At 36.5% G+C, this 13,760-nt stretch overlaps 2 protein-coding genes across 2 annotated transcripts in view; one reads left to right on the forward strand and one right to left on the reverse strand.

The window, feature by feature from the left end:
• Window positions 1-13,760, reverse strand: part of map2k2b (mitogen-activated protein kinase kinase 2b) — a 529,628-nt gene that overhangs the window by 300,241 nt on the left and 215,627 nt on the right. The window lies entirely within an intron of this gene.
• LOC306999011 (protein unc-13 homolog A) overlaps window positions 1-13,760 on the forward strand; it is a gene marked incomplete at its 5' end in the record, with an annotated part of 92,763 nt that overhangs the window by 14,400 nt on the left and 64,603 nt on the right. The window contains 2 exon segments of the mRNA XM_079613407.1: window positions 6,987-7,104; window positions 12,214-12,337. Coding sequence (XP_079469533.1) covers window positions 6,987-7,104; window positions 12,214-12,337 — 242 coding nt within the window.

Below are 13,760 nucleotides of genomic sequence, written 5' to 3' on the forward strand. Positions count from 1 at the left end.
TCTAACGAATTAGCTCTAACATTAATGTGGATAGCGGCTCAGATCATGTGATCTTGGGTAAATTTGATTGCAGATTTTGGCATCTTGGTAAATCTGAGATTTGAAAGTCTAGAGGAGAGAAAGTCTGAAACATCTCCATTTGCTTTCCATTACATTTCTATTCTGTGAGTATGAAGTGACGCTTTCATGCGGTCCAGTCTGTTCTCCCTTCACTTGCTCAGTATCTCCTGTTTGATTGCTTCGCTCTATCGCTGTCATCTTCACTTTATTTCCCTCTTTCGCCAGCGCGTTCATTCATACATCTCTCTCTCGTTCATTGATAAGCGCCTGCGCCGGTGCAGAACGGCTGTTCTTGCGTAACGCGGCTCTGCAGAGAATCTCTGCTCTCTACTACGTGTGCAGAATAGGATATTATACTGGATACTGTACATATATACTGTGAACTGACTATTATATTTGAGAAATGAAACAATATGCTGTGATGAATGTTTTAAACATTAAAATCCAACGTCCTCTGAAGAAACCTTTAACTATAATATGTCGACAAAATAAAACAATCATCTTTATCCAGTGTTCAGAGTTCATAATTTATGCAAATTAATGCATGTTTAAAAATAGAATGCCTCATTTGCATATTTAAAGCTACATTTAAATAATCAATGGTTCCAGTGATATGTCAAGCTTTATATAACTGAAATATTATTGTTTATTAGTATAGCTTTATATAGCTTTAAATATTACATGTATTACTTAAAGTCTCCCTGTAGTCAATAATTGTATCCCTTGATTTTTTTTACTTCGTCTTAAAATATCTTAAGTGTAACTCGACACCCTTGCCTCATTTAGTATGCGCGGTTCTATGAATATGCAAATGAGCCCCGCCTCCACTCACTCACTCACTCAGAGATCCACTGGTTGGCGATTACACGTTGATCTGATTGGTTACACAGTTCTATGAATATGCAAATGAGCCCCACCTCCACTCACTCACTCAGCTCAGAGATCCACTGGTTGACGATCACTCGTTGATCTGATTGGTTACACGGTTTTATAAATATATGCAAATGAGCCCCGCCTCCACTCACTCACTCAGCTCAGAGATCCACTGGTTGACGATCACACGTTGATCTGATTGGTTACACGGTTTTATAAATATATGCAAATGAGCCCCGCCTCCACTCACTCAGCTCAGAAATCCACTGGTTGACGATCACACATTGATCTGATTGGTTACACGGTTCTATGAATATGCAAATGAGCCCCGCCTCCACTCACTCACTCAGCTCACTCAGAGATCCACTGGTTGACGATCACACGTTGATCTGATTGGTTACACGGTTCTATGAATATGCAAATTAGAGGTAATAAAGACAATCAGATTGTCTTATTACAAAAACACCACATACACATATAAACAACATTAAAAAACTGGATTTTCACCACAGGGGGACTTTAAAGTTATTATGAAGTGATACATGTGGCAAAGTTTCTTTTTAAATCCTGAGAAATGTGGCTTATAAAAGAAAAAAATATATAAAATATATGAATTTTTATTGCTTATATACATTTTACCACATAAGAAATAATACTTGAAACCACTCAGAAATGTAAATGTCTAGTATTTCTCCTCTCATGGTTTTCTCTCTAACAATGTTTCCAGCTGTTTTGCAAATTAGATATGTGGCATATTTCTCCTGGGCATGTTTTGTTTCCTATTTGTTTCCATTTTGCAGTGATGTAATTATGTAAAGCAGTTTAGTGAAATCCTCTCAGTGTGGTGCCAACAATCACCCCAGATGAACAACACATGCAAATGTCTCTCGATAAACATCAAATCTTGATTCCAAACGAGCTCTTCACCCCCGCAGCTCTCGGTTAGCGTCCCGCTTCACGCCAGGCTTCGTGTTGAGTAAAAGCCTTTTACTTTCTACCACAGAACATCTCATTGTCTTTATGAAATTTAATTCATCCCTGTGCTAATTTTCCTATTCCCTTCATACACTCGTTTAGCAGTTCACTCCGTGTCTTAGAAGAAAAGATTCTATACATAACCTTGAATGGTTCTGTCAGGCGCTTCATACTATATACAGTAGTGGCCAAAATTAAAAATATTATTTGTTAAAGTCCCCCTGTGGTGAAAATCCAGCCTTTAATGTTGTTTATGTGTCTATGTGGTGTTTTTAATATGCTTTAATAAGACGAATCATGTGTAAGTTCATAAGTCGACAGCATTGCTGAGTATTTTCTGCTTAAAACTGCAGTGAACCAAAGACAGTCTCAAAAACACGGTTTGAAATCGCTGGTGTTTCTGACGTCACACACTACCTTGTAACCAATCAGATCAACGTGTGATCGTCAACCAGTGGATCTCTGAGTGAGTGAGTGAGTGGAGGCGGGGCTCATTTGCATATTCATAGAACCGCGCATACTAAATGAGGCGAGGGTGTCGAGTTACATTCAAGATATTTTAATGCATTAAATTTTTTTTCAAGGAAAAAACTTTTAAATATGTCATTTTGGTGATCAAAGATGAGTTTTAAGGGATAAATTATTGACTAAGAATTTTTCTTTGTATATGTACGCGCTTCCAATTGTGGTACAGGGTTATTATTGTTCACTAAAACTTTTTCGGTAACACTTTGCGTTAGGGTTCAATTCTCGCTGTTAACTAGTTGCTTATTACCATGTAAATTACTAGGATATTTTTTATCTTTAACAGATAGCTATCCTATCAGCAGAGGTGTAACGTCCAGGGGTCAGAAAGTAAAAGTCCTCCTCAGTATTTTGTTCCAATCACCTGGATTTGCTAATTAGCAGTTTTTCAGCCAGGAGAACTAATTAGTGAATTCAGCTGGCTGAGTTCATGAGTGGAATAAACATATGGCAGGACTTTTACTTTCTGACCCCTGGACTGTACACCTCTGCCGATCAGTAAAAACATATCTACGAAGCCCCGTTCACACCGCCAGCGGCTGTCGCTGTGTGTCGCTAGTCTCTGTACCGTGAGTCGCTTGTGGGCGATTGTGCTGTCACTCTAATGTTATTGGTAGATTGCACGTCTTGCCACATCTATAGAAAATACCATCACAAGTGATACAACTATATTATTTTAATTTGACTAGGAATTAAGCTACGTTCACACTACAAGCGACTTTGTCGCTGCAGGTCGCCAGTGGCTGGCGGTGAGGTCGCTAGTGGGCGTTCCCGCTACTGGTTGTCTAGTAATGTTTGTGAGTAACATTCACGGATGTTTCTCCATGTTGTAGACAACAAATCCATTTTCTTGCCACTACAAACAAACATTTTGAAAGAAAAATTCTAAATACAAATGGAGTCAGTATAACATGCATAATATTAAAGATGAACGAGAAACTGTGAGTGCTTTTTGCCATCGCAGCTATTTAACTGCAACAAACGGGCAAATACCGTCTATATGTGTTCACAAAACCAATCCGGCTCTGAGTCAGTACTGTGAACACCACTGTATGTACACGGAGATATATCACAACTTATAGCAGTTTCTGACGGCTAAAATTAGCTTCTCGCTCAACTTGCCTCTGTCAGAGAGTGACGGATGATCACGCGCGCTCCACTGACTTCACTCCTATTGGTTGTCGCTCCCGAAAGTCGCTCTTCATTTGCATAAAGTTAAACAGATCTCAACTTTGTCGCGTCGCCAGACACGCCCCATCAGGTCGCCAACGGCCACGATCGCGCGTGTCGCCGGAAAACGCCCGCTCCCCATTGAAATTAATGGTAATGTGTCGCTTTGTCGCTTGTAGTGTGAACGCACCTTTAGGCTCAAAAGAATTAAAAGTAACAGTATGCTGTTGGGAGAGTGTTTTTATATTACCACAGTGTTCAGTGGATTACCGGTAAATCATTAAACGATACTAGATTAACGATCGATCAATCAATCAACAAATTAAACTCACTCATACTGTCATAAATTACTAAAATGTCATTCGAATTTGACAAATAATCAATTTCCTTGTCCCTAATAGTCAACATAATGCAGGGGAAACTGTAAAATTAACTGCAGAAGTGCTAAACTTGCATCATAAAATTACAACACTCGAACTATAAATGTATGCATTAAACTCACTGAGACTGTCGACATTCTTTTCCATGCATCATTTATTATATTCATGTATGTGGTTACAGGCAAATCATATAAAACAGTGAAATCGCCCTCAAACTCTTCTGTCTTTGCACTCGAGACTCAAGACGGTGACGTGAGCTCCACTCAAAGTCTTCTTCCCGATTGGTTGTCGCTCACAAAAATTGCTTCTCATTTGCATAAAGTTGGAATTTCTGAATTTCTCACGCCGCTTGACACGCCCACATTCTGTCGCCAACGGTTACTGTCGCTCGTGTCGCCGGAAGTCGCCAGCGCTCCATTGAAATGAATGGGATTGTGTCGCTTTGTCGCTGGCGGTGCGGACGGGCCCGTTGTCACGATCACCAGCTGAAGTGCCCATGATATCCACCAGAGGGCACTCCTCCCCAGACCATTGTCATTCCACCATGAACTGCATTTCCCATAATCCTTTGCCCGGACTCATTATCCCTGATTAGTTTCAGCTGTTTCACATTTACCCTTGCTAACTTTGTCTATATAAACCTGGTTAACCCAGTCACTCTTTGCGAAGTCTTGTATGTTACACTGCATTTCGGAGCGCTCCTCTGGTTTCTTGTTCCATAGTTTGGACCCTTTGCCTGTTTTCTGGATTACCCAGTTTACCTGAGTTTCCTGCCCGGTGTTTGTTTGTGATTATTTGCATGTGTTTATGACCTCTTGGGTCCTATTTTAACGATCTAAAACGCAAATATCAAACGCGAAACGCAAGTAGCTTTGTGGGCAGATCTCGTAGCAAATCTAAAATGTGTTGGTCTGAAGTCTTCATTACTCATAGGTGTGGTTTGGGCGTAACGTGAAATAAACCAATCAGAGCGTCCTCTCACATTCCCTTTAAGAGCCGGCGCGCTTGTTCCACGGCGGATTGCTATTATAACGGCGGATTGCTATTATAACGGCGGGATTGCTATTATAACGGCAGATTGCTATTTTAACGGCTGATTGCTATTATAACGGCGGATTGTTATTATAACGGCGGATTGCTATTATAACGGTGGATCGCTATTATAACGGCGGATTGCTATTATAACGGCGGATTGCTATTATAACGGCGGATTGCTATTATAACGGCGGATTGCTATTATAACGGCGGATTGCTATTATAACGGCGGATTGCTATTATAACGGCGGATTGCTATTATAACGGTGGATCGCTATTATAACGGCGGATTGCTATTATAACGGCGGATTGCTATTATAACGGCGGATTGCTATTATAACGGCGGATCGCTATTATAACGGCGGATTGCTATTATAACGGCGGATTGCTATTATAACGGCGGATTGCTATTATAACGGCGGATCGCTATTATAACGGTGGATTGCTATTATAACGGCGGATCGCTATTATAACGGCGGATTGCTATTATAACGGCGGATTGCTATTATAACGGCGGATTGCTATTATAACGGTGGATTGCTATTATAACGGCGGATTGCTATTATAACGGCGGATTGCTATTATAACGGCGGATCGCTATTATAACGGCGGATCGCTATTATAACGGCGGATCGCTATTATAAGAGAAGTACACAGAGAAGTGACATTGTATGAGGATGATGGAGAAACACACACATTAGCTTCGGTTAAACAGGCGTATAATAATTTGGGTAAATGTGTTGCTAGATTTATGCCTATTTATTTCACATCTTCACGGACACAACAATGATTTCCCTCGTGTGGTAATATTTTTCCTTGTAATAATGTATGATTTGCAAAAATGAAAACTGGTGCGTCTGTTTAGATTAGAGAATCAAAGTGTGTGTGTTGTTCACACACTACATAATGGCCAAGCACGCGCGCTTAAAATAGCATCTGACTAACGCGCGGCGCCGCTGTCTTTAGACTCGGTTTCTCCTGGTCAGTGGCGGAGTTGTTTTCTGGAAATGCAAAATATCACCAGAGAACGTTTGCGTCGGAACACACTCCTCTTTTCCTGAACTGCCCCCCCCCCCCCCCGAGTGCAAGTTCATTCACTAATTTATCGACGTGCATCTGTGGAGGGAAAAGTCTGCTGTGCGCGGGTGCCGAATAGGAATGATACATGCGTCGCACTGGGTGCAAGATAGGGCCCACTGTCTGTTTATTGGATTACATTTTTGGATTACCATTTATTAAATGCTGCATTTGAATCCTGAACCTTGTGCCTCAGAGCAGTTACGTAACACGTATAATCCTTCAACACGATCCGGGACGCCATTAAAATAAACCATCCACTTGTTTCTGACGCTGGGATCTTCTGAAGTCTGTACAGAGATTCAAAGCAGCTGTTTAAACTTCTTTCACTCTTCCATTTGTCCTGTTATCGGCAGACTCAAGCGTCTGGAGTCCGTCAGAAACTGAACACACATCTATTTACTGTGTCAGTCATTATAATGGCTTCTGTTTGCTTTTGACATCCAGTGTAGGCAAACGTCAGCTGTTAAGATACTGAACGCCAGTGGGCGGGGCCTATGGTGTGATGATGTATAACTATTCGTCCATGTCTTGCTCTGGAGGCGGGCATATGCAAATATATTTGACCGTGTGATGTCACGTCACCCAATATCAAAACGAGCTGTTTTTGGAGCTTGATTAAATGCGTTGTTTTTTTGTTTTAATTAAATTTTATTAATTAGGCAGCTTGTAAAGATACTCTACTACCAGAATAAATTGAAATAACCTGTTAAAACATGAAATTATTATGCAATCATTTAAGACAAGTCCTATATATAACCTTTCTAGCACAAAGGATTCTATATAGAAACCCATTGAAGCTGTTTTCTAAGAGTGCAGTGCGCTGACACCTGCATTAATCTTCATCTAATGCTTGCTCTGTCTTTTTATTTTCTCTCTTTTTCTGTCTAGTGAGATAAATCGCCTGGATCTGGGTCTCACTGTGGAGGTGTGGAATAAAGGGCTGATCTGGGACACCATGGTCGGCTACGTGTGGATCCCACTGCAGAATATCCGCCAATCAAATGAGGTGGGCGTGGTTTTATGATGCCAATATTTCATTGGTTGATGTGAATGCCATTATTGAAACCAATGTCGATATTACAGCAAAAACAAAAGTCTGCTGAGCACATTATTTTATTTTAAAAAGTAAAATATCAAGCTTTAATCGAAAGATTAGTATATTTAGTAGGGCTGTCACTAGCGATTATTTTGGTAATCGTCGATTATTTTGACGATTAATCGAGTAGATGTCATGGTTATATTCTGTTTTGTCATTAGTTTTGGCTTGGTTACAGATAACGCTCAGCTGTTAATCATTGTTTGCCTGTGTATTTATACTCTGTTCATTTCTCCGTTGTCGTATACGTGGTTGTGTGTCTCCGAGTTATTCTCCTGTTTATTGTGTCGATTATTAGATTAAAGACGGTTTGAGTATTCAGTCGTGCGCTTCACTACCGCCACCAAATCTGTGACAGCAATTGGATCATTTATTTTTTGTTGTAATAAAAACATACCTGAGTGAACAAAAATTCGTATAAAATTAATATGTAATAACAATCAGGCAATAATAATTGGTTCAAATAAAATATACAATTATTTGTTGTTGTTTTTTGAACAACACTGTTGAAATACATAATGTAATATAAAAAATATAAACATAATCAATGTACATTATTTATTATAACAATGGCCAGCAGAGGGCGCCAACAGCCTGATGATTCTTGTTGTTACACTTTACAGCATATCAAATCCTTGTTTAATTTTGGCCAAACGACATTTTTATACTTCTTTACGGTAGAAATGCTACAGCCACTGTAATTTCTTGAGCAAGAACATGCAAACTCAGTGCGAGGCTTTAAACTTTATTTTGAAATCGCGATGAACAGTTTGCATATTTAGAAACACATGTGTTGGCGTAGGTTTATAAGATCTACATCTCGTTTTAAAGCTACTGGCTTTTCTTAAAGGGTAACTGTCGCCAAAATTTAACCTAGGCTCTTTTTTGTTAATCTACCCGAGTTAAACTTTAGTGTAAAAGCAGAATTAGGATGGAAACGCCACTTTTAAGATTGACCGTATTTTCGTTTTGATGCCTTTTGAATGGGAGTGTATGGGGCACTTCTATGATAGCATCAAAATCAATATTTTTAAAACACTAATGCGGCTCGACACAACATGAAACTGTTCTCGAAGTATCACCAGCGGCTCTACACATGAACTCCCGCATTGACTACATTGTTTGTGAACAAAAAGTTGACTAAAAAGAATGTAGCTGTAGCTGTTGTTCTTCCCGGCCACCGGCTTTTTTTCAGTCTAAAATAGTCTATCTGTATCATTGAATCATTTCATTATTATTTGAGGATTCTTTTTCAAATACAAGGTCAATATTGATTTTTCAAAACAACAAATTATCCATGAATTTATATGGAAACAAGCTTTAGGAGCTTTCCATCTTTACTCTCCTCATGTTATGTTGGATTCGGAGATTGACTACTTTTGACTGACAAAATTCCAGCCACCGGAAACACTAACTGATAAAGTGAGTCGTACAAAACCTTTCTTTTTAGGAAACTGTGTGTACACAAAGTACAAGTAATAAAAATTAAGAAGAATATGGTCGTTAACAAGAATTTAATTCCTAATAATGTTTTGTGAATCTAACTTCTGCTTCTCAGAGGAGAAAATGAGCCCAGTAATCTCAACCTCCCAAAATTAGATGCCAGTTTTTCTTATTTCTCTTATGATATTGTGGAAGAAACCTTGCAGACAGATCCTATAAGCAACATATGATCAATAATCTGTGGAGAGATCAGACTTGAAATGAAATCTAAAGCAGATGATAGTTGTTGTGATGTCAGATCAGGGGAAGTGAAGGTCACATGATGTGTCAGGTTTTGATTAGATCTGGTGCAAACGCAGGACTCGCTGCTGGATTTATAGCCGCTGTTACTCAGACCTTCCCATGCGCTTCTGCTCTTCCTCTCCTGTTACGTAAGCCAATGCTTGCAGCATTTAAAGTCAGCGGTTTTACTAAGACGCTTCCATTTGCTGCTTTTATGCCCCATTTTATATATAACCCGAGTTTTTCCTCATGCTTTCATAATGTAGCATGAATAATATATCATCTGCTGTCAATAATGAATGAGTGCTTTCTTGTCTCGGCCTGTGACATTCGGGTGTTTGTGTGATTTTATGTGATTTGAAGGCATTCATTGTGTTTTCTGAGCATTGATTGAAGGACGTTTTCGAAATATTTGTAGTGTTTGTGCATTTGTTCTGTAATATGGCATTGTGATTTATTACTGCAAGATTAAATAGTGAAAGTAAGAATTGATTCGTGATGAAATATAAAAGCGAAGCAGTGGCAAATTATTTTATGATTCCTTAAAGCAAGTGATCGGATGCATCATTTTCACCTGCTGGAGCAAACAGAGAATTGGGGTTTTTTCTGGTAAAAGTTGCAAAAACAATTTAAAATGCATTTTAAACCAAACAAGAACCCCTTGTTTGGTTTGTAGGGCTGTATAATTCTGCAAAAAACTTTGTTTGTAAATAACCAATAATTTGACATTTTTAAAATAATAATAACTATTATAGGTATTTTTTTTATATTATATTAATAAGCCTGAGGAGGCTGTAGGTGTGTCCCAATCCACATGTGTGTTCACTATTCTATGCCATTTATCAGTACAAATATAGTGTGATTAATGTTTTCATACTGAAAATGCCAACAATATGAAGTCCACTTGAGATACCCAGATGATGCACTTAATTAACCGATAATATATATACAGAAATGGTGCACTCATATTGCTATATATATACAGTATATACAAAAATGGTGCACTTATATTGCTATATATATACAGTATATACAAAAATGGTGCACTTATATTGCTATATATATATATACAAAAATGGTGCACTCATATTGCTATATATATATATACAAAAATGGTGCACTCATATTGCTATATATATATATATATACAAAAACGGTGCACTCATATTGCTATATATATATACAAAAATGGTGCACTCATATTGCTATATATATATATACAAAAATGGTGCACTCATATTGCTATATATATATACAAAAATGGTGCACTCATATTGCTATATATATATATACAAAAATGGTGCATTTATATTGCTATATATATATATACAAAAATGGTGCATTTATATTGCTATATATATATACAAAAATGGTGCACTCATATTGCTATATATATATATACAAAAATGGTGCACTCATATTGCTATATATATATATACAAAAATGGTGCACTCATATTGCTATATATATATATACAAAAATGGTGCATTTATATTGCTATATATATATATACAAAAATGGTGCACTCATATTGCTATATATATATATATATACAAAAATGGTGCACTCATATTGCTATATATATATATATATACAAAAATGGTGCACTCATATTGCTATATATATATACAAAAATGGTGCACTCATATTGATATATATATATATATATATACAAAAATGGTGCACTCATATTGATATATTGAGATATATATACAAAAATGGTGCACTCATATTGCTATATATATATATACAAAAATGGTGCACTCATATTGATATATTTATATATATATACAAAAATGGTGCACTCATATTGCTATATATATACAGTATATACAAAAATGGTGCACTTATATTGCTATATATATATATATATACAAAAATGGTGCACTCATATTGCTATATATATATATACAAAAATGGTGCACTCATATTGCTATATATATATATATACAAAAACGGTGCACTCATATTGCTATATATATATACAAAAATGGTGCACTCATATTGCTATATATATATATACAAAAATGGTGCACTCATATTGCTATATATATATACAAAAATGGTGCACTCATATTGCTATATATATATATACAAAAATGGTGCACTCATATTGCTATATATATATACAAAAATGGTGCACTCATATTGCTATATATATATATACAAAAATGGTGCATTTATATTGCTATATATATATATACAAAAATGGTGCACTCATATTGCTATATATATATATATATATACAAAAATGGTGCACTCATATTGCTATATATATATATATACAAAAATGGTGCACTCATATTGCTATATATATATACAAAAATGGTGCACTCATATTGATATATATATATATATATACAAAAATGGTGCACTCATATTGATATATTGAGATATATATACAAAAATGGTGCACTCATATTGCTATATATATATATACAAAAATGGTGCACTCATATTGATATATTTATTTATATATACAAAAATGGTGCACTCATATTGCTATATATATATGCAAAAACGGTGCACTCATATTGCTATATATATATATATATATACAAAAACGGTGTACTCATATTGCTATATATAGATATATATGCAAAAACGGTGCACTCATATTGCTAAATATATATATATACAAAAACGGTGCACTCATATTGCTATATATATATATATATATATATATATATATATAAAAATTGGTGCACTCATATTGCTATATATATATATATATATACAAAAATGGTGCACTCATATTGATATATATATATATAAAAAAATTGGTGCACTCATATTGCTATATATATATATATACAAAAATGGTGCACTCATATTGATATATATATATATACAAAAATGGTGAACTCATATTGCTATATATAGATATATAAGCAAAAACGGTGCACTCATATTCCTATATATATATATATATATACAAAAACGGTGCACTCATATTGCTATATATATATATATATATATATATACAAAAATGGTGAACTCCTATTGCTATATATATATACTGTATATATATATATATATCTACTGCGGAGAAACTGCAACGCGCAATATGGCGGAATAAGCCCCGCCTTCGGATTAAAAGAGCCAATTGCTGATTGGTAAAGTCATCACATCACAGCACTGCAACTGGCGTTAGAAGCTCTGGTTGCTTTGGGTTTGGTATAAAAGTGCATAGTGTATAGTATGTAATTTGGGACATAACTTGTGTGTAAATACAGTTTGTGTGTGTGTGTGTGTGTGTGTGTGTGTGTGTGTGTGTGTGTGTGTGTGTTTCAGGAAGGACCAGGGGAATGGCTGACTCTAGATTCTCAGGTCATAATGGCGGATAATGAAATCTGTGGCACCAAAGATCCGACTTTCCACAGTTTGCTTCTGGACACTCGCTTCGAACTGCCGCTGGGTGAGATCATCGTACTCATAACTCATAACTCATCACTGCTATAACCACAAAATACAGCTTATTTACAGACACTGTGGAAGAAAAGCTGGGGTTGTGTGACCTTTGAGATAGAATCTTTTGAAACATTTTAAACGTCTTTACTGTCACTTTTAATGAATTAACTCATTTTTTTTACCGTAAACTTTCCATTTATCTATTTTATTTAAAACAATGGACTAAATATCACCATCCACATACACAGACAATAGCAAATAGCAAGTCATGTTTTCAGGGCTGTGATGTACTGTAAATAAAAGGTTATTTTGCTGTAAATTAAAGCTATTTTAGAAGTTCTAACTTACTGTTTTAATTGGAAATGCATCAACAAAATAGAAAAAACTAAAATTGTGTTTATCATTAAAATATCATATTCATGTGCAAGTGAGCCCTGTTGAAATAATGTGGCTTGGGGCAAAAAGACCATCAAAATTGATAAAAAAACATCCGAAAACCCCAAATATGGTGCAAAAAAAATCTCTGTTCTTGTGCTGTTTATCAATATCAGCACGTTTGCAACATGCAAATGTGATATTGATTTTAGAAAACAATTCAATAAACAATAAGTTGATTATCTATTAGGTGACTTACATTTTAGTCTCAGGCCCTGTTTACACGAGAACGCTCGCGGGTGAAAACGTAAAAATATTTTATCGGATGTGCCTTTCGTTTACACGGCGACGGCAGTTTTGGGGCTTAAAAAACGGTAAAAACGGTAAAAACGCAAAAGTCTGCTAGACAGTGAAGGCGTGGCGTACACGTTTACGTCACAGGCATGCGCTAGTACAGGAAAATAACTCAAATATAGCAAATATCAAACTAAAATATAGCATTAATTTAATTGACAAAAAAAATTCTGTAATTTTTGTGCGGCACGTGAAGAGCACGAGGGTTAAAGCAGCAGCTTTACCGTATTAAACATGACAAACTGTGTCAGCGTCTCTTTCACTGTCAGTGCTCCACATCGCCACCTAGCCGTCTGGAGTGCACACTACATCCAATATCACACACTTTTGCGTCACCATATGCACACAGATTTCCCCCCATAACACTCGTCTAAACGCAGAATAAAAAGTAATAACGCAACGCCACTTTTGCGTTTTCTCTTCAGATCGTTTCCGTGTAAACATAGCCTCAGTTAAACCGTTTCAGTGAATCGTTCTAATGAATGACTCACTTCTGCTTTGTCCCTGAATGAATCAGACGCTTCGAACGAATCGTTTGACTGAATGATTCAATGACTCGCTCGTCAAGACAGTGATTTGCTGCCACCTACTGGCGGTTTTAGTATAGTTTAATTTTAGCTGAGGGATGAAGATTGAGCGTTGTTTGTGTTTTCAGTCGTGATTGTAACAACAGTTCTGGTTAAAGCCTTTATAAATAGAAT

This window comes from Phoxinus phoxinus, assembly GCF_949152265.1.
Source record: "Phoxinus phoxinus genome assembly, chromosome: 5".
Classification (NCBI taxonomy): Eukaryota; Metazoa; Chordata; class Actinopteri; order Cypriniformes; family Leuciscidae; genus Phoxinus; species Phoxinus phoxinus.